Source organism: Quercus robur, chromosome 12 (assembly GCF_932294415.1).
Source record: "Quercus robur chromosome 12, dhQueRobu3.1, whole genome shotgun sequence".
In the NCBI taxonomy this organism is placed as follows: Eukaryota; Viridiplantae; Streptophyta; class Magnoliopsida; order Fagales; family Fagaceae; genus Quercus; species Quercus robur.
Window position 1 is genome coordinate 37,067,262 of NC_065545.1, and position 22,516 is coordinate 37,089,777.

Genomic DNA, 22,516 nt, shown 5'->3' on the forward strand with positions numbered 1-22,516 from the left:
TCAAACAAAAAGAAATAAAAAAATACTGATGTTATCTAAATGGGTCTTCGAAATTTGTCTTAAGAACATAAAATTCGAATCTAAAAAACTAAGTGAGAAATGGCATACTTGAAAAATGGGAACGAATTGAAGCAACAATCTGGGAATGAAGAAGAATGCTTCTTATACAAAAAAAAAAAAAAAAAAAAAAAATACAAACAAACAAACAAAACGAACTGACTCACCTTTTTTTCTTCTATTTCTTTCAGATACCGCGTAGGTGAGCGAGAGAGTGACTGAGGCTGGGTCGGTGAGGCTGAGAGGGTGAGTGGGTTGGGGCCGGCGTCGGCGACGGTGACGCTGAGAGAGTGAGAGGAGGAGAGGGTGACTGACAGTGTCGGTTTGCTGAGAGGGTGAGTGAGGCGTTTGACTGATGAGGGAGAGTGAGTGGGTGGGTGAGTGGGTTGGGCTGGCGTCGGCGACGGTGACGGTGACGCTGAGAGAGTGAGAGAAGGAGAGGGTGAGTGAGGGTGAGCGAGAGTCTGTAGAGGCGTTTGACTGATGAGGGAGAGTGAGTGGGTGGACGACTGAAAGAGAGCCTTAAATTCAAAAATATCCTATTAGAAATCGACCTTCACACACTCGGTTTCCAGGTCGTGCTCCACGTCAGTCCACGTCAATGGCACGTGACACCAACATGGAAATCGACTCTCTGATGGTCGATTTTTAGATGGCTGCCACCTGGCAATTTTGCCACATCAGATGTCACGGACAACCAAAACCGACTCTGTGAGAGTCGATTTACAAGGCCTAAAATCGACTGTCAGAAAGTCGAGATGTTACTGACCCAATTTGTTTCAAAACCGGACCTATTAACTAGATAGTTGGGAAATTAGGCCTATTTTCCAATTTCGTTCAATATATTTCATGCTCATGCTCTCATGTAAGTTGGGTGAGTGTGGACCCAAGCGGTGGCTCAAAGGATTCAATGCCCAATGGACTTCATTGAATATTTGAGTATGTGAGAGGACAAAATATTCTGCTTTAATAAACAAAATGAGGTACAAAGCTAACAGCACCTCCCACACTGACACTGAGAACCAAGCTCAGAGTTGGACTCCTTTCCTTAGACACACAGCAAATGAGAGAAAACTACTTCTCTTGACCATTTGGTTTAAGCTTGCAGAGTTTTTTCTTGAAGCTGAGAGGCTTTTCTCGGACTTGACATTAGAAGAAAAGAAGCTGAGAGAGAATGCGGGGTGACAAGGAGGCAGGGGCAGTAAATGTTCTGGTGTCTCTGACACTGATCTGCACTTTCGTTTATGTTTACTCTGATATTGATGTATACTGTCTTTATCTTTCTCTGTGAGTGTGTACATGTGAATGGTTGTGCTTGCATTTTTTGTAATGCTTATGTAATGATGAACTGTGTAGGTTCTAAATGAGAAACTCCATAAGATTCTATGTTGGTGTGCGGTTGCTCTTGCAAGTGTGCTTCTGAAGGATGTTCTCCAGTCACGGATGGATGTTTTTCGTGATTTAAGCAGTGAATTATGTCATAGATTTGTGAGTGCACTAATCTTTTTCAGATTATTTGAGCAGTATGATAGGTAATACATAATCAGATTTCACTTGCATTATGTTATCTAACTCTTGATTGGCCATTCATCTTTTGATTCTTTTTCACCCCAATGTTTCTGTTGGTGACGGTTCTCCTTACACGGTAGTAAATTGTAACGAATTAATGATGTAAATTGAATAATTTTATGTTGTGATGACATGCTTCTTCTTGATTTCCCATAGAGGATTTAACCAACTCAAATAATTTATAGTATTAACTATGATTTTTACTTGATTGCTTAATTGTTGGTTTTAATACAGGTGATTCGAATTTCTTTGAATACTATGTTCTTTCATCACAGTCCCATATCAACTGGGAGAGCTAGGCTTAGTTCACTAATGAGAACCCTCCTATGTGGATACTACATATTCCAATTATATATATAATTTCAATTTTGTTAGAATAATGGTTAAATGATTAAATTCACCATTCTTAGCTGCTTAAACTTTTGGAACAAACTGTAATTGATCAAGGATAAGAGCAGGTAGTAGTTTAAGCCTTAATTTCAAGTTTTTAACATTTGACACTTTCTTCATCAATCCATTAATGCATATTACAATTCTAATCCATCATTACCATATAAAGGTATAGTAGCTCTTTTTTAACTGTTTAGTTACTTAACCCATAATTCACAATTCAGAATTCTGGCATCAAAGGATTATTGGTTCCTCCAAAGCGGAAACGTGATTTGGTAAAAAGAATCAATGATGGGGTGTATCAAGTCAATGTAGAGAACATAGGCCATGTCATATATAATGCTGCACCCAGAGGTGATGCATTAAGTAGAGAATCGTACAATTTGGCAGTTGCATGCTCTAATGAGTTTGTTTTGAAGAATATTTGTTGCTTCAATCAGAACTGTAACCAAGTTTGCTATGTAATGGAGCACTATGAACACAATTTCAAACAATGGTTACAAGAGAATGCACTCTCTGATCAACAAGGCAAAAATCTGAATCCAGAATTTCTTCAAATTCTTAGGTAATATATATTTAATTCCTTTGTCTTCATTAAAACTCAGATTGTCACTTGTTTCTTGATTATGTGATAGGGATGTTTTAAGGGGCATTGGTTATCTTCATCATGTAAAAAAGAGATGTCATGGCAATTTAAGTGAGACAAATATTGTGATCGTGAATGGTCGGGCGAAGGTTATGGGAATGGTAAATGATATTTCTAAGACTAGTCTAGATGATTATTCAGATTATTTGCACTTGGCCACCATTATTAGAAGATCCTTTGGAACCAAGCAACATGTCATTCCAACAGAACTTGAGTTGTTTGTTACCTACATTTCAACAGAAAAGCCCAGCCGGTATGCAAGTAAACTTTACACACACACACACATTGACTTTAAAATATCTCACTTATACTTGTCATTATGGTTCAGGTTGCTCAATATCGAAAATCATCCAATTTTTCTATCCCCTTTACAAAGATTGAGCTACAGGGTGATTGCTCATACAATCTTGTATTTTGGGAAGTCAAAAAAGTCCTTTGTGTTGGCGCTAAATAAAAAGCTTGGTAAATGTAAATGGAAGCACAATGTCAAGACATTTCATATGGTGCTTAATCGTTATAAGACCCTGCGAAATTTGTCTAGCAAACAAAGGAAAAATTTTCAATATAAGCAGTCTGCCATATCTTATATGAGGTTTTGCAGAAATGTTGTGGTGCACCTTAAGGACAATAATTTTAATCGAGATGTAAGTTCATAAAAACTTTTACGAACAAAATTCAGCAAAAGAAGTAAACTTTTTTTATTTTAAGAATGTTTTCATTGGTGAGATAGCCAGGGAGTAAGAAATTGACTGCAAAGGAAGTCGAGGAAGAGCTTAATGGATACTGGCCTCAGTTCATGCCCATTTTACATGAAATCCTTCTTGACCATGGCCATCTTATGGTTGTTCACGATGCGTATGATCAAACTCAGTTTACTAGATTTTTTTTTCTTCTGGCTTGTCAACTATGTGGCTCACTTGTATTATGATCTTTTTGCAGGGTTCTCAAGTGAAATCATTGGGCTGTTTCTCACAAATGGATATGAGAGGTTTGGTTCTTAATGTACCATTCCTTTGATTATTACCATTACAAGTTCTTTCATTTATTTTTCAGAATACAGTTACCAGGGGATGCAAATCTTAACTTTTAGTCTACTTCTCAACATATCAATCAACCCTGGAATACTACATTATACTAGCAGTTGTAGAATATACTAGTCGCTAATATGTACTTTGATCTATATATATATATATATATTTGTGTGTGTGTGAATATCCATAAATAGAAAAGCCAAACAAGAGAATTGTTAAAAAGATGCAAGGTATATTGTTAATGAGGTGAGTGGTCCAGACTTCAGTGACAAAGACTTACTCCAATGTGGTTTGAATGAGGATAATGTCTTGAGTTTGAATCCTCTGAATTTAGTTCTCAGGACGCCCTCTTGATACCCTATAGACTAGAACTGCCCACCCACGCTATGCTATTACAAGCAAACATTACTACGTTGTAGAAGACACAGGTGGTGTGACAATGAATTTGTTTAGTAATGAGTTGTTTTATTCTTATTAATACTGAGTTCTGATAAAAAAAACCAACTTAAACTATATGCAAAATCAAATGTAATTTAACCATAATTTATTTTTAGTGATGATTTTCTAATAAAAACAATGAGTTCTAAATTTCTAATTGGTTTTGACTAGCGTGTAACAAAAAAAAGAAAAAGAAAAAAGACTATATATTTATAAAGAAAAGATGCAATAAATTACAAAAAGATAAAACGTAATTTAATATGAATTTGTTTAATGATGAGTGTTTTTTTATTTCTTTATATTCTAATATAAATAATGAGTTCTATTTGAAATAGTTTTAACTTTTTAAGTGACATGCATAGTAGTAGTAATAATAATAATGGCTTCTAATTTATGTGACAGCAAAAGTAAAAATCTACAAAATGTCAAATAAAACCATTTCATAGCATATGATCTATTTGCTAACACATTCTTGAAACTATTTTTGATAAATTGTTAACCAACACGAAAGTATGCATGTTTTTCCTATCAAGAAGAAGAACAAGTCATGGATACTTCTATAACATTCTTTAATTCTTGACCTGTAGTAAATGCACTACGAATGATTGGGAGACCTTCAAGGAGGTTCTATATTTTATAATTTTCCTTAGAAAACCATATATAAGAACGAACTGGATGAATTTGTTGCTAGAAGTCTGGGACAGAACTTCCTTATGAGCAAAAGATAGCCCAGTTCTGGTAATTAAGGCATGTATGACTATGTATTATTTTGGTACAACCACCTGAAGTTCGTTCAATATTGATTTAATTTATAATTTATAGTCTTTTATGCTTTGGTAAAAGATGAATTAGAAATGTATTTCTAATAGTTTTTCCTTTGTTTCAGATAGTAGTAAATTTGCAAGTGATCAATGTGTTACTCTTCAAGGGTACGGAAGAGCTGATTTTTCTGCTGGCTTGTTAAGGGACTGTGTACAGAAACAACTTTTGAACTTGTATATACATATAGACGTGCTATGCAAGGGTTTTTCTTTTGGATATAGAAGACTGTGTGTATAAATGAACTTCCAACAATTTCCACACTATCTTATCAACTAAAAAAAAAAAAAAAAAAAAAAAACCCTATTTCCACACTTTTCTCGTGACATATTCAACAAAATGCTTGTGATAAATATCTAGTAGGGCAAGACTTAGGTACAGTACTTAAGTGCTATTCTTTAGGTTCTTCTATTAAAATTCTGCCACGTGACTACTTAATTAAAAAAATAAAAATTTTTCACATAAATAAAAGTGTATTTTTTAGTTAAATAAACATATAACAGAATTTTAAGAAGTGAACATAAAGAACAATACTTAAAGTACTATATATAAGTTTTGTACTATGTAGTGTACCCACCCCTTGTTCATTTGGGGTGGATATTTATTCGCCATTCCTGTTTGTTATGAAGTTGGGCCCGACGTAGGGTTCTTGGGCTCCCTTCTTTATTTGGGATGAGAATGGACTCTATGCGGCGACTAATGGGCCTTTATAGAGATGTGATAGAGGTGGGTCAATCCTCAATTCCTCATCAATGGTTTTATTTGGTCTGTGGCATGCTAGATTTAAAAAGTTGTACATTAGCAAATAAACTAAAAAAAGACTAAATGTAAAAATTGATGAAAATTTTCATGATTTAGTTCATAACAAGAAAATAAGTGAAATTCATTTAATTGGTGGGCCTGGTGGGTTGTGGAGCCAGAATTTTTTGACATGGTCACCATGACTTAAATGTAAGAAATGTTTCTATTAGAATATCTTAGGCATTTGGGCTTATTATAAACGTTAACCACATTTACTCTAAAAAGAATTGCCAAGTTACAAGTAGGGTTTCTTATAATCTAATATAGCATAGTTTGACCTTGTAATCATTTAATGTGAGACTCAGACTGAGTCACTCAACCTAAACTTTCACCAATCTAATTCAATATACAAAATTTTGGGTATCACAATTATTCATTTTATGTAAAAATATAAATCACACTCTTCAAGTTTAGTAAATTGTCATTTTTGTCCTCTAAGTTTCATTTTCATCATTTTGGTCCATAAATTTCACATTTGTTGCCAATTTTTTTTAATACTATAAATTATTAAATTTTATTTTAAACAAAGTCTAAAAAAAAATTAAAACCCTTGAGGTTTGTGCTAATGCAAACTAGGTTTAAGACTTTTCAAAACTGACTAACTTAATCTTTAAACCCAACTAGGACCCTAAAACGTTACTCATTTTTCTCATCTCTCTCACAGTGATTAGGGACTAAGTTTGTTAGTTTGAAAAGTCATGGACCTGATTGTCATTAACTCAAACCTTAGGGATGTTAACTGTATTTTACCCTTAAACAAAAATAGAATCTAAAATTCTATAAGAAAACACTAATTCAAGCTCCATCAATGGCGCACCAGCCACAAGAAGAAGAAAAAAAATCATAAAATCAAAGAAATGCCCACATAAAATGTAAAATCAAACCAAACATAGCAATCCCAAATTGCAAAGGTAAGTAACAAAATTTTGACTTTCCTTCGGTTTCTCAGGACCCAGTTAGAATAAAATTAAGGGTCTGTTTGATAATATTGTTTTAATAACGTTGTTTGTATTTTTTGAAATACGTATGGATGAAAAAGTATATAGAAATATATGTATTGTTATTTAAAAACTGAAAACAAATATTTAAACACATGTACCAAATAGACTCTAAATAATTAGAAAATGAAATCCAGCTCACAACAAATGAAGTCACACCCAAACATACGGTAAATGAAGCCACACAACCAAACCACATGCATCTCCCCAAGATCGTCCAAATTAAGCTCTCGAGTATGTGGTGTTGAAGGTCCTCCATATTCAATCGGCAATGGGGTGTTGAAGGTTGTGTTAAATTATTGTTACTAAATAAATATTTTGCTAGTAGCCTAATAATTTTAATATAATTAAAAAAAAACGTTGGACATTTTTTATTATTAAAAAAAAGAATAAATCATTAAAACTTTAATAAAAATAAAATAAATAGACTTTGACCAGTCGAAAAACCTTCTGAATTCTTTTACAGTTGGCTCCACAACGGTTAAAAATAATTTGATAGTTAATCAATGGGTTTTTCTAGGTTTTTTTTTTTTTTTTTTTTTTTTTTGGGAGAAGGAATGGGTTTTTTCTAGTTAATATACTTCAGTTTGATACTTTGTGTTCTAGGATATAATATAATTATAATTTTTTATTAAATTTTATAAGTACTGAAAGCTCTCATAGATAGAACTTGATGCTAAATCAGTGGTGGACCTCCTGAACAGCAACATTGCCTCTATTGCTGTTTATGCCCCCTTTGGTTGATGACTACAAGAACTTAATGAACCAAATTCCCAGGTGGAAGCTGAAGCATTACTTTAGAGAAGCAAATGCCTGTGCCGATTAGCTTGCAAGAATGACAGTTCATCTCCAGCAGTCTTTTGTCATTTTAGACACTCTACCTATGGAGTTGTCCTGATCTCTTTTATTATATGACCTTATTGGTCTTAGATGTAATAGACTATATACTAATATTGGCCCTTGGTTGGGTAGTTCTGCTTCTGTTATATATTCCCTATTACCCAAAAAAAAAAAAAAAAAACCCAAAACAAAACGCTCTCATAAGTAGCCCATTAAGCCCAACTTGTTAAAGACAAAATGTACATAATCTTCATTGACTCAACTCGTTGACCTATGAATAGGTTATGCCCATGGGTTGAGTATAAACAGGCTCGACTAGTCTTACAGACGTGGCAAAGCGGGCGGGTCAATCGGGTTACGAGTCGGGTCAAGTTGACCCGTATTTTTCAAACAAGTTTTTTTTTTTTTTTAATTACAAAAACAAATCAATGAAAACCTGTTTAGAGAGAATGAATAAAATCAATTAAGCAAATGAATTGCACTTAATGCCACTTGTTAATATTTTTCTAATTCTGACAGTTTTAAGCATGACAAAAATTATTTATAGTCATAAATTCATTATGGAAAAAGTTTTCAATGTTAATAGTTTATTGTCAAAATGCATATAATTATAAGTTTACATCTTCAAAAAAAGATAGATCTTAAAACAAACAAAACAAGTAAACCAGCAAAGTAACAACTTGTTAATATTCTTTCTTTTGGATGTTTTTATGGTTTTTTGAAGCATGAAATTCTTTTATTTTATTATTAAGATTTGGATCTTTTGGGGGTGATAGATTGTGAGCAAAGGAGAAATTCTTTGTAATTCGTAATGGCCACTATTCATTGGCTTCTAAGAAACCCAAAACACTTATTCAACTATCATAGATTTTACCAATTGAGCTAACCACTAAGTTTAGTCAATTTGAATGTGTATGTTATAACTTATAAACACATGCTAATTTAATTTATTTAGTTAGCTAGTTAAATATTATTATATAAGTGATGAATAAATTAGTCATTAGTTGAATATATTCAAAATTTATAATGAATATACCCTTTGGATATGTATACCTATAGTTTTTTTTTTTTTTTTTTTTTAATAATCTCTATATATTAAGACGATTCAAATAGTTAGTTATGGCTTCAAAAATGTCAAAAATACTCCTAATCTAATTAGATAATCCTTATTCCTAAAAAATAAAAAAGGGGTTAAAATTGTTATTCAACAAAATTCAAAAACAAAAAAAACTACTAGAGAAACTTTTTTTTCCTAAAAATTAGCACACTTTCTATAAATATATCTCACATACGTTTGATGCATTTTTTCCTAAAAAGTTACAAACACTAAACTAGCAGTTTACTCCATTTCAAATTCTAAATTTTAGTTTCTTAAAAATTTCTTCATGTGTAAATTCACTAACAATAGATAAATTCGAATTGAAAAATTACTTTAACTCAAAAAAAAAAAAAAAAAAGGCTCATCGCACGTACAGAGCGCGTATGATGACGCTAGTTTTTATTAAGAGTTTGTGATTCTTATTATATACTATACAAAAAAAAAACTAAAAATTCGATTCACAACATAATTCACGTTTTGACAATTATGCTTGCAATTATTATACCGAAGTAAATCCAAAGTTAGCTTTTTTTATTTTTTTATTTTTTTTTATTTAGAAAAAAAAATATAAAATTAGCTAATTGTCTATACTATAAAAGCTTGGCATAGTGCATGAATACCATGCACCCACCTAAGCCAAGTCAACAAAACATTTAAAGCATCTCCTCAAAAGGAAGGAGCTAATCCTTGTAATTTATTACCATTTTTTGACCCTGGACAAAACTTATCACCATCTATAGCTGGTATTAATTGATTCTATTGAATGAGTTTTTTTTTTTTTTTTTTTTTTTTTTTTTTTTTTTTTTTGCGTAAATGCATTTTTAGTCCTTACATTTTGACTTTTTTCCATTTTAGTCCTTACATTTTATTTTTACCACTTTTAGTTCCTAAACCAATTAACGCAGGACATTTGAGTATTTGAAACACCATTTCGTCACCAAACTAACGGGAAAGCTGACGTGGCTGACGGATCAATTAAAATTTTTTTTTTTTAAATTATCCTTTTAATTCTTATTCTTTTTCATTAACCTTAATTCTTTTTCTTTTTCTTTTAACCTCATCAGTGATCATACCTAAACTCTAAACTCTCTCTATCTCTAATTCTCTCTTTCTCTCTTCACCCTCGACGAAATCTCTCTCAGGCCCAATCTCTCTCAAAATCTCATCTCCGCCGATTTGCCAAACTCCAATCTGACCCAAACTCTCTCAAATCTCAGTGATGAGGTCGCCGCCGTCGAACTCATTCATTCGTCGATCTGCCAAACTCTAATCTGACCCAAACTCTCTCTAATCTTAGTGATGACGCCTTTTCTGGTGATTATGGAAAATGGGAAATGACATTTAAGATTCGGTTGGGGGGGGGGGGGGTAACTTGTTTTTTGTGGCTTGTTTTTTGGATCGATGGTTGGGTTCGCTGATGATTTTGGTTTGGGTTGTGATCTAGGTTTCGTTTGCGTTTGATCTCTATTTGTGATCTGGGTCTGTGTTTGTGTTTGATCTCCGTTTCTTTTTTTTTTCATTTGTGTTGCTGTGATATGGGTTTGAGTTATTGGTTACAGGGTTTGATTGGGAAGAACACGAAGAACAAGTTGTAATAGTCTTATGAAAATTAATAATGATAAGTAATATTTTTTTTAATTAAATTAGATTTAAGGTTTTTAAAAAAAAAATTAATTTCTTTTTTTATATAAATTTTCTGACATGGCTTTGTTTAAAAAAAATTTAAATGCTGACATGTCATGTAAAATAATGATTTTTTTAATTGACGGAATGGTGCTTCAAGGACTTAAATGTCTTGCGTTAATTGGTTTAGGGACTAAAAGTGGTAAAAATAAAATGTAAGGACTAAAATAGAAAAAAGTCAAAATGTAAGGATTAAAAGTGCATTTACATTTTTTTTTTAATGGTTGTCTTGACAACCTTGAGCCTTGTGTTGTCTTGTCTCTTATGTCACTCATATCCGTGATTTGTGAGCTCTTATTGGTTGTGATGAAATAGTCTTCAACGAAAAAAAAAAAAAAAAAAAAAAAACCTCAAATAATCATTCTCTCATGTCATGTCTTGACTTGTTTATAACTTTATATCTATAATATATTGACTATTAGTTTTGATACTTTGTGTTTTATTCACTTAGTATCATGACGTAGTTTAAATATATTTTTTAGCGAATTTTTTTAACGGGTCGGGTCATGGGTTATCTGAGTTGGGTCGGGTCACGAGTCAAACTGTTTTTACTTTGAATAAAAAAAATCGGGTTCGAGTCAGATATTTTTCGGTTCGGGTCAGAAGATTCTGACCGTATTGCCATGTCTAGTCCTACCCGTTGCCGACCTTGAGCATAGTGGGAAAATTACAATACAGCGGAACTTTGAAGATAGATCCAACTATGATAATTGCTACCTGCCTTATTGTGATCCATCAATGATTTCCTCTGTGGTGCTTTACTCAATGAAAACTTCCAATGGTAAACTTCTAGGTAGCTTCCTCCAGTTACAAACAGGAAAGTCTAGATAAATCCATATATACTACAGTTATATACGGTCCCATACCAACAAAACATCCAACAAATATAGGCATTATTTATGGCACAATTTTTTGGGGCTATTAAGCCTTGTCACTCCAAGAGTGGACTTAGTTGAACCGTGAGGTCTTGTACAAAGGCACATGCTTGCTGCGCGTCCACTACCCTCTATTTATGATTTAAATAGAGCTTGAATCTTAAATATTCTATTTGATGATAAATTTTTTTACCAATTTAGTTAACTGAAATTCGTTTCTCTTTGCATTTCTATTTCTAACATATAATACATCAAAATTTAAATATTAAATTTGCACTTTCAGTTTTTTTTTTTGCATTTCTATTTCTAACATATAATACATCAAAATTTAAATATTAAATTTGCACTTTCAGTTTTTTTTTTCCTCATTTTCTTGGCAAAAGCAAAAGTACAGGATAAGCATTCTAACACAGTCCATGCCACTGCCATAACCAAAGGATTTTATATGTTTTCCACTATTTGCATCAGCATATGTAATATATATAAATAATTGAACATTTTTAATGGAAAAGTCCAATATACTACACAAAATTATGACTTATGAGGAGGACGGCTTCAACTCTTAACTAATTGTTATTAATAATATTTTTATTTTTGTTGTTGTTGTTTTGACACCTCAAAGGCGACTTTCTAGGAAGCTTCATTTCCATTTACAAGACCTAGCTATTTATATATATCCAGTACAAAATGTCAAAACCCCCGTATTTGTTATTTGTAATATCCTAATATGACCAGAATTGTAGTGCATGAATTTTTATAAAGTAGGGGAAAAATATATCTATTTTCGTTTATCATGAGGCCATTTCTACCTAACCATCGTACCGTACACCTTCCTGTTCCCGAGTGAAGGATTTGATTCGGAAACTATAATTTTCTACCAACAAAATATCCAACAAAGGAAGAAATAGTTTTCCTTTAATAATGGTTATCCGGGCAATGGTTCTCCTCTTCTATTTATCTGTTTATTAATTTTTATATATGTGGTGAGTCTCAACAATGCGCTTGAAGTAGCACTAAGTGTCTGTTTGGGAATAGTTTAATTAGCTGAAACTAGAATTTTTTTTTTTTTTGTTAAAAGTACTATAGATAAATCTAAAAAATATTTGAAATAATACAATAAAACTCATAAATAGTACTAAAAAAAAACTAAATAGAAAAAAAAAAAAAACTTGTTTTTTAAGCCGATGTCAAACGCACACTAAGCCTTCTTTTTATTATTACATTCTAAAAGGAAATGTTTTTTGGTATTTAAAAAACCTGTAAGTAATAGCCAAATGTCTTGTAATTTAACACACCTCTTGATATTTCTAATAGAGATATTAAAAATTAAATTATTTCTTCCCTAATTATCAAATTATGATTAAAAAAAAGAAAAGAAACAGTTATAGCTATCTAGGAAGCTTCCCATAATTCATAAATACCTCCCAGCTTGCCAGGTATTATGCATCATATAGCTTTTCATGCCACTCCACTAGACAATTAACAAACAATTACGTGAAAAATGAGGCACTTTTCTTACTTCCTCTCTTTCTGCCTCTTCAATTTTCTGGTCATCCCTCATGGAAAAAGCTCCAACACTAGTGCAGTATGTGTTGATATAATCAACCAAACCTGCAAAACATGTGCAGATGAATCTGCATCGTTTAACTACAACTTTTGCTTAACCTCACTCCAAACGGTTCCAGTCAGCCACGCCACGAATCTTCAAGGACTAGCATTAGTTGCAATGGAGTTGGCTCTACAAAATGCATCCAACACGGTATCAAGCATAAAAGAGTTGTTGACTAACACAACGTCTTTTGATCCTTTTGCCTTCGCCTGCTTAGAGGATTGCATGGAACTGTATTTGGGTGCGGTCTTGACCATTGTAGACTCCGTTGGAGCCTTTTTGTCTGAGCATTATATCAATGCTAAGTTGTGGTTGAGCTTGGTTGTGGAATCAGCAACAACATGTGAGGAAGGATTTGCAGAGAAGAAAGGTGAAGTGTCCCCATTGACAAAGAAGAATCACGATCTCATTCAACTATGTAACACTGCATTATGCATCATCCACTTGCTAACTCATGCTATTCCTTCTTAGTTCGGGAATTTATATTAATTTTTCCACTTAATTAGAACATTTAGTCCAGTTGTTAATTAACATTAACCATTCTTTCATAACTTCCCTAACCCATGTGATCTTGGTGTTTGCTCTGCACATAGTAATAGTACTTTCTCATTGAAATATGTAAAAGACAATGGCAAAAACTTGTTTAATGTACACACTTTTACATACACGCGAAAAAGCAATTGAAATTATGACATCAATAAACACTATTAAAAAACATCATTTAATATCAAGATTACATAGTTAACATTTTCTTCAAATATAATATGTAGTTTTGTTATACGTATAACAAAATTACTGTAAGGGCGGATTTTGGGGCCCAGGCCCAGTGAGCAGGCTACTCTGGCCCAAAAGACCCTCAACAATGAATTTGTAGAGAGTGGGTCGAAGAACTAGGTCAAGACAGAGTGCACATAATTGTCAGTAAGCCATGCAACCATGTAAACGTGGGAACGTCTTATTAAGCTTCTTGGGATAGCAGTTCATGAAACAACAACTTGAACTTTTCTTATAGAACTTCTCTCTTTTCCTCTCTCTTTTCCTTACTTTTTGCTCTCTGGCTTCCGATCCCCTGATCATGGGGGTTTTCTTCTCTTATATAGCATCATTCGAATGATAATGGCCCTACACTTGTTGATCATCTGGGCCTCTACTTGAGTGCCTGTCCCATAAGACATCATCCTCCTTTTCTGTGAGTTGCACTGGCCAAGATAGTACTGTTCTCCTGTCCTCTCCACATTAATGCGGCTGAAAAAGTAGCTTCCTTGCATTTAATGTGGCAGTTGTGGTTGCCCCCCTGTGCGTCCAGCAATTTCCTTCGATTTGAGACGATTTCCCACTATGTGTAGGGTTTGTGTTGGAGTCCTATTTGATGCGTCCGAGGAGATGTTCCTCCTCGGACGCCTCTTAAACGGGCCTGGCCTGGCCCAACAGGGTTGGGCTGGAAGCCCTCTGGCCATGTCCTCACTTCTTGTCATGATTGGGCCCTGCATGGGTGCCAAGGCCTACTGTTGACTGGTAAACTTTACCCCCACAATTACAATACATTTTTTTTTTTTTTAGGATGAAACTGGATATTGGCATACAACTGAGAACAAAAGAGAGAAATGTACAAATTAACAATACCTTGAGTGTAGTACATTAGATTTTCTAATTAAATTCAAAACTTGGGTGGATTAAATTTAAATTATCATTAGAAAAGACAACATGTTCGGATTTTATTGTCAATGTAACCAAATGTTGAATTTAATTGATAAATCTAACATAGTTTCAAGTGTGCAAGAACCGGGCCTTCTAGCTCAGGTGGTACCCGGTCTCCTAGTGACCTAACAACTCTGGAGTTCTATCTCCTGCATAAACACTTATCCAGTCAAAAAAAAAGTGTGCAAGAAATTTTCTTTATTTAAGTTTTATACTTTTATCCCATAATAAAAGTGCAGAATCATAGGCCAAGTATGTTATAGGACCAAAAAGGACTTTAAAGCCTACACAGGTTCGGCCCTTTTTATCCATTTTCCACTATATTGGGTCCAAATCACCACACGAGTTGGACTCGATAACCCAAAACTTGTCACGATACGGATGGGCATAAAAGCCCAAATGTTCTTGCCGCACTCAATTGGAGCTGAAGGGTCCCAAAGAAAAACTTTAATAGTTTCACGTTATGGGCCCAAAAAGGCCCAAAGTTTCCCATCGCACAGATAGGGTTTAGACCCCATTGCACCATTTGATTAAACCAAGTGATCATTCAAAAATGGGCCACTCAAAGAATTAAATAGCCCACCCAAGAACTAAGCTACTCATGCATTTCAAGCACAAAGGAAATTGAGCCCAACCCAAAAGTGAAAAAAATGGAAAGAATACCATTGAGTCTGTTTGGAACCAACGGAAAAAGCCAAACCAAGTTTTACATTATGTTTGGTTGGGGTGAAAAGAGGAAAAAGGGAAAAGGGTAAAGAAACTGGGAGAGAAAATACGAGTTTCCATTCTTTGGTTGAGGAGAAAAAAAGAAGAAAAACGGGACTTAATAATATGCTGAAAAGTGGTTGAAAAGTCAAATATTACAGCTACTGTTCACTCTTTTTTATTGTTCATATGCCTTGGTGCACTGTTCCCATGAACAGTGCACCAGGTGCTGGTCTTAAAAAAAAAAAGAAAAAAAAAAGAGAAAATGCGTAAACGTGAACGCGCAAACGTGAAAACGCTGAATCCAAACAGTCATATAGTAAATCCAAATAAACTATCTTTTCTATTATTTCATTTTTTCCTCAACCAAACAAAGAAAATATATATATACATTTTACATTATCTAAACATAGATGGTAGAAAACTTTTTTTTTTCTCGCTTCCTATCCCCCAAATTTTTCCATCCTCCTACCTAAATAGAGTTTTAGAGCCGCTAATACTATAGGACAAAGGAAAGGAACAAAAGAAGAACAACAGTGGAACATGTGTACAATAAATTTCTCTCAATATAATATATATATATATATATATATATATGTGTGTGTACATGTGTGTGTTTATTATAGTTCTATAAAATATAAATTTCCTGACATGTCCATAACCCCTTGCATGGATCTGTGGTCAGTATGGTGACTTAAGCCAACTTGGCATTCCAAGAATCTGGTGCTCTGATATCTCAGCCAAAGACCAAACTCTTCGAATTAGAAATATCGTTCTTCAATAACATGTTATGATAATTATAGTAGTACTAATTTTCTATTTTTTATTTTTTTTTGAAAAATAAACACACATACATGCACAAAATGGAGGAAATAAAGTTATAATACAAAGATACACTACTATTCTACCCAAAATCACTAGATTCACTACTACTTGGGAACAACTATTGCTCCACCAAAACTATGATTCCTTGCTCTTCTAGAACTTATGCTCTTTCAACTAAGGGGCGACCTTCACGAACAAAGCTTACGTAAGTTAAAAACACCTTCTAAACATAAATTACACGTGTATTAAAAAATTATTGACATATTTAACTTGGTGCCCCTATATATATATATATATATATATATATGGATCTGGTTAAGGCACACATTAAACTTTCTATTTTTGGAAACATTTTCTTGGGAATTGAAAAAACTGCCATTACTTTTTCAATTCTCGAGAAATTTTTCTCCAAAAATGAAAATTTATGTGTGCTCTAAGGGCACACATTAGTAAAATCCTATATATATATATATATATATATTTTTTTTTTTTTTATCGGGCTAGGTTGGAAGTAAAAACCCTAACTCATGGGTAATGTACATTATGTCATTAACAGACTGGGCTACTAGGTTAAGTTTAATATATATGTTACTTGTGACGTGGTGAATATTCTCTTAGTAATTAGTTTTTGTAGAAATCTTTGTACATTTCACATTGCCTACAGATTGAGGCTGCAATGTTATCATAGAAGACATTAATTCATGATTTATGATTGTGTTCTATAATGGTCAAATTGTCATCTTGGAGCTATTCATTCATTGTCTAATCTATGTATCACTTCACTCGTTTAGGTGTGGTCTTTCCTTGCACTCCCATTCAAAAAGCTTCTTCGTGCATGATTGACCTAAATAATTGACAACTTTCTTTCTTCTTTTCTTAGCACTTAAAAGGCCGATAACTAAGGTGGGGCACTCCTTTAGGTAAAGAAAGCTTTGAAAAATGAAGCCTAGATTTTCGGAAATCCCACTATAATTTTGAGGAAACGATATCTAGAAAAGTTTCTTTGTTCTTTGGTGGAAAAAGAGGTGGATCTCCACCATTTCATGCATTGTGTTAAAATAAACGTTAGTAGTGCTATTACTATATTGGCTTTTATATATGCTCTACTTTAAAACACCCTTTTCTTTGTTTTCAGTGATTAAATGGGTAAACTTTAGACAGGATTGGGTTGCCAATCGGATTTGAATATTTATATTTTGATTTAATTATAACTATATGCTGTAAAATCAGGTGTAGTTCTGTGTATATTATGAATATCCCCTAGTACACAATGGGTTGTCACAATTTAATCCTTACATTTTTCTATAAAAGTGTGGATCGGAGGCAGTTGTATTGTATAGCCAGCAAAGCCAAAGCTTTATTATAACCTTAGTTTTTTCAGTAGACTTTTTCGTAAGACTCTTACAAAGTCTAAAAGGGTGCTGATATAGTTTTTAAGTTTTTACCACATACTATCAGGTGCAACATAAGGGCCACGTAGCAAATCATGGCAGAGCAATTGGAACTTGCACCCATCAATACTGGAGGAACAAGCTTCCTAAGAAGTTGCTTCAACGGAATTAATGCTTTGACAGGTTCTTGTTATTCTCTCTTTCTTTCTTAGGGCTAAAGCTATTTTCCTGTTGATGCACGACACATATTTATAACTTGTTAGGGTTTGTGCCCTAAAATCCAATTTATTGGCATGTTATAAATAATTAAATTATTTTAATTATATGAGACTATTTATAAATGAACTAATGAGACATTGTCATAGCTAGTCCTTAAAATGTATTGTATGTGATTTATGTGATTTAATTACAGAAAATATAAATCACAAGTTCTTTATAAACTCAAAATATAGTTTGTAGTTGGTGATAAAATTTGGCGTTTTATTTATGAAGACTATAACTCATCAACTAAAATAGTTTGTTTTGATCATGGAAGTAGAGACTTCTAATTGATGTGTTGATATGTCTTAAGTGTGTAAGACATATTGAACTGGACCGCTGTGAGATTAATTAATCAATTAACAACTTTCACTTGAATAATTAATCTCACGACTTCTAATTTCATAGACTCTCAATCCTGAGAGGATAGTGAACCTGATTATGAAATGTAGGATACTTTGATATATCAGGAGTGAAATCTAATTTAACTGCCAAATCTCAGTATACTGGGTAACCACACGAGTGTTGAGGGAACACATATTCTCAAGATGAAATCTATAATCTCTTTCTATAGAAATACGAAATATCCCATTGAGATAAGTTTAATGGGAACTAGTTATTTAGGGCTAGCAATTTTAGTAAAGAGTTACTAAAGTTTATATTTATGAAATTAGATTTCATAAATATGAATAACTAAAAGATTAAACTGGGTACTCAAGGAATAAAATAGTAGTTTATAAAAAGACAGTTTATTATGACTTTGTTCACTATGGATATTTTATGGAGGGGTCAAATGATATCATATTAGAGTCTTGAGATATAATTTATTAATAAGGCCTAGAGTGCAATTATATTTCCATAGTGATACTTGTTATATAATTAATGGTAACTTTGAGTTTGTCAAGAGTTGACAGATAAGTCTAAGGCCCATTGGAACTAGAGCCTTATTAGTCCATTTGGTCCCATCTCAAGCTACACAGTTAAGTCCAATTGGGTTGGCCCAAAAAATAACCCAATTAGATAATTAGTTATTTATTTAATAAAAGTTATTAAATAAAGTAACTGTCAAGGTAGTTAAAACATATGTATGATTAAAAGGAAGAGAAAACAGTTTTTCTCTATAGAATCTTAGAAATACACTTTTCCAAAAGGGAAAATTAACGTACGTAAGAACTGATTTAGAGATCACTCATCTTGGACACCAAGTGGAATTGGGATGAAGATTGAAGGTATTCTCAAGTCTTGTTTTTTAATTTTATTGCACCAAGGTACGTTTTCTTTTCTTTGTTCTAGAATTCAAGGTTACATGTTATCTATCATGAATAAAGTAGATTCTTGTGATGTTTCTGCGATGGGTTTTGTATGAGATACAAAATCAGTTTTTTCCAACATAACTCACATGGTTTCAAATTTCCAGGGATTGGCCTAATAACAATTCCTTATACACTTTCACAAGCCGGATGGTTTGGCCTCTGCCTTCTTCTTGCAATGGCATTTACTACATGCTATACTGGCTTACTACTTCAACGATGCTTGGAGTCAAATCCATCAATTAAAACCTACCCTGACATAGGCTATCATGCTTTTGGACGTAAAGGAAGAATTATTGTTTCAATTTTCACGTATCTAGAGCTCTATCTAGTCCCAACAGGAATTTTAATACTAGAAGGCGATCATTTGTTCAAGTTATTTCCAAATGTTAGCATGGAAGTAGCAGGAATTTACATTGGAGGAAAAGAAATTTTTGTAATAGGTTCAGGGCTTGTGATTTTACCTACAATGTGGTTAAAGGACTTGCGGTTGCTTTCATTTGTATCAGCGGGTGGTATCTTGTCGTGTGCTATTGTCATCACCTCCATTTTGTGGGTTGGTGCTGTTGATGGAGTTGGGTTCTCTAGTAAAGGAAAGCTATTTGAATTGGCTGGAATTCCAACTGCTATGAGCTTGTATGCCTTTTGCTATGGTGCTCATCCAGTGTTCCCAACCTTATACTCTTCTATGAAAGATAAAAGCCAATTTTCTAAGGTAATTCATATATATGTGGGTTAAAATCTTTACAATTTTCAAATAGAAAAAGTTTGATTAGCCAATTATACAATTCAAAACAAATGTAATTAACTAATGGTTGAATTCATTATAGGTCTTGTTCATCAGCTTCAGTCTTAGTACTCTCAGCTACATATTAATGGCAGTCCTTGGTTACTTAATGTTTGGCCAGGATGTACTGCCTCAAGTGACATTAAACCTACCCACAAGCCAAGTGAGTTCAAAGATAGCAATATACACGACTTTAGTTGGTCCACTTGCCAAGTATGCTCTAATAGTTATGCCTATTGCAAATGCTATTGAAAGTCGATTACCTCGATACTACAATAGCAAGCTCATTTGCATCTTCTTAAGAACACTGTTACTGGTTAGCACAATCATTGTTGCTCTGGTTTTTCCATTTTTTGGGACACTAATGGCACTTGTTGGGGCAATTCTTAATATCACCGTTTCCATTATTCTTCCATGCTTATGTTTCCTGAAGATTTCTGGAGGTTATCAAAAGTGGGGTTTTGAAGTTTTGATTATTGTGGTAATCATGATTAATGCCGTTTCGATTGGGGTTATAGGCACATACTTTTCTCTAAAAGATGTAATAAAAAAACTTTAGGATTTAATTTCTTTCTCAAAAGCTAGGACATGTAATGAGACAAATGATTAGATGCAGGTAACTTGAGAAAAAAGAACCTCATATTTCTGTACTGATGACAAACAGCCACTTGTTGGAATTTCTACTTTGTAGTAATATTTTTACTGTCTTGTCTTATTGAAATGTATAAACTATATTTTCATTGTGTCCAATCTTGCTAAGACACAGGAAACTGTCCATCTGAAAGATTCTACAAAAGGTTTGGCTACAAAATAGTTTGTAGTCAAATGGTTAAAACTCTACTTAATATCTTTTTATTGAATGTGAATTTCGACAATTCATCTTTGAATTATATTTTATTCTTATATCTTTTATATTTGCAAAATTTTCAGAAAATTAAAATAAATGGTTATATCATCAATCAAATATTTGTTTAAATTTTAAGTTTTGTAGTATAAAATTATGCATAAAAAAAATAAGTTCGCGGATCGAATAGTAAATAACATTTGATTAACACGAAATCTAACGTGTGTGTTAAGAATATAAAAAACATGCAATTCAACAATCAAATATTCAAAATATGTTATCATGTTAATTTTTAGTAAGAGTTATAGCCAAATTGTGTTTTTTTATTTGAGGTTAATCTATATTTTGGTCTCTTAAGTTCAGGAATTTTCATTTTGATCTACCAAGTTTGATTCCGTTTTCAAAATGAATCTTTTATCTATCTCCACCTTGACTGATCTAGCCATTAAGTGTCAACAAAACAATATCATAATCTCATTTAGTTATTTTTCCTCTTTCTTAACAGTCATATTAGTCACGGGTATAGAAGGAATCACTGAAAGAGCATTTGAAAAGGAAAAATGTTTGGCTCCAACTACTAATAGAAAGATGACATGTGTTCTCTTACAATACATATAACTCACTTGGTTAATTGGGTTAAATTGGTCATGTGCAACATGTTGAATACAAATGTCATCTTTTCATTGGTGGGTTGGAACCAAACTCTATCCATTTGAAAATAAAATCAAATTTGATAAAACAAGTCAAAAAAATCTTTAAGAGACTAAAATGGAAAAATATTCCAAACTCCATGGATAAAAAGTGTAATCTTATCTTTCTCTAATCAACCTTATGCTCTTTGTAAGGACTATGATTGTGGCCCAGGCCCACTTAGAGCAATGTGACCCAATACAACAAGCCCAAAACAATAGATTTGTAAGAGAATGAGTTCTATGAGCCAACTATAATGCAGTGCAATTCCAGACTTGAGATAATTGGGCTGGTGCGATTATTATAAGTGCAAGAGACACAAATTTAGCATAAAAATCTTCCTCGGGCAAGTCCAAGGAGGAGTTGTTCACTAAAAGTTAATACTTTTGTGTGTGTGTGTGTGTGTTAACTTGTGTTCACCAAAAGTTAATTATGCTTTTTTTTTTTTATATAGTCTGTCCCATTGCATCTTAGTCCTCCATTTGTACGTTTCAGGGAGGATTGTCTGGATTCTTGTTCCATCAAGACCATTCTAGAGGTAGTGGAGAGATTTGTGAGCTGTTGAGTTACTGTTCAAGTGTCTTTTCCTCATAAATGCGGCCAGCTTAGTTGGTACAGATCATTGAATGTGGAGGTGATAGTCACCTTTCCAAATATTTCCCTTTTCCGTTGCTTGCATGATTCTAATGTCTTCCATAGTGCTTCATTTTCTAGTGCAAGGAACCAAATAAGGTTCTCCCAAGGTGCACTTGCTCCTCGAGCTTCTTGGACGACAGGTCATCCAGTCTTTTTCCTTTAGGCCTCTTACCTTAAATTTTAGCCCAGTTCCACATGGTCTTGATGCCCTCTATCCTCAATCCAGGCCCAAATGCCAAACTTGGGTTAACACATGTATGGGCCTTTGATCATCCTCGATTAGGGCTTAGGAGCAATAGTTTATATCAGAGCATGTTTAGTGGAAATTAAGCAATAGTAATGGCCGTCATTGTACCGTATATACAAATTCATCAGCAAAACCAATGGCATGGATGAGTCTCTACGTGATCAATATATTGTCAGTTTGTCACTCAAATCCTGATATGCAATAATGACGCTAGTTTTTCAAGTTTTATTTTTTGTTTTTTAGAAACATATTCAAGTTTTATAGACAAAT

The 22,516-nt window shown here is 33.3% G+C and overlaps 3 protein-coding genes across 3 annotated transcripts; all 3 read left to right on the forward strand.

The window, feature by feature from the left end:
- Positions 1 to 982: 982 nt before the first annotated feature.
- LOC126710548 (uncharacterized) lies at positions 983 to 5,205 on the forward strand. Its single transcript, XM_050411071.1, has 8 exons — positions 983 to 1,321; positions 1,414 to 1,545; positions 2,241 to 2,581; positions 2,652 to 2,915; positions 2,991 to 3,306; positions 3,393 to 3,503; positions 3,602 to 3,650; positions 5,018 to 5,205. The coding sequence occupies exons 1-8, from the start codon at positions 1,232 to 1,234 to the stop codon at positions 5,188 to 5,190; spliced, it is 1,476 nt and encodes a 491-aa protein (XP_050267028.1). The 5' UTR covers positions 983 to 1,231; the 3' UTR covers positions 5,191 to 5,205.
- A 7,480-nt stretch (positions 5,206 to 12,685) lies between these two features.
- LOC126708945 (putative invertase inhibitor) lies at positions 12,686 to 13,369 on the forward strand. The gene has a single exon (XM_050408974.1). The coding sequence runs from the start codon at positions 12,748 to 12,750 to the stop codon at positions 13,324 to 13,326; it is 579 nt and encodes a 192-aa protein (XP_050264931.1). The 5' UTR covers positions 12,686 to 12,747; the 3' UTR covers positions 13,327 to 13,369.
- A 3,999-nt stretch (positions 13,370 to 17,368) lies between these two features.
- Positions 17,369 to 20,518, forward strand: LOC126710351 (amino acid transporter AVT1I-like). Its single transcript, XM_050410768.1, has 3 exons — positions 17,369 to 17,657; positions 19,150 to 19,757; positions 19,873 to 20,518. Exons 1-3 carry the CDS (start codon positions 17,570 to 17,572, stop codon positions 20,386 to 20,388), a joined length of 1,212 nt encoding a protein of 403 aa, XP_050266725.1. The 5' UTR covers positions 17,369 to 17,569; the 3' UTR covers positions 20,389 to 20,518.
- Positions 20,519 to 22,516: the final 1,998 nt, after the last annotated feature.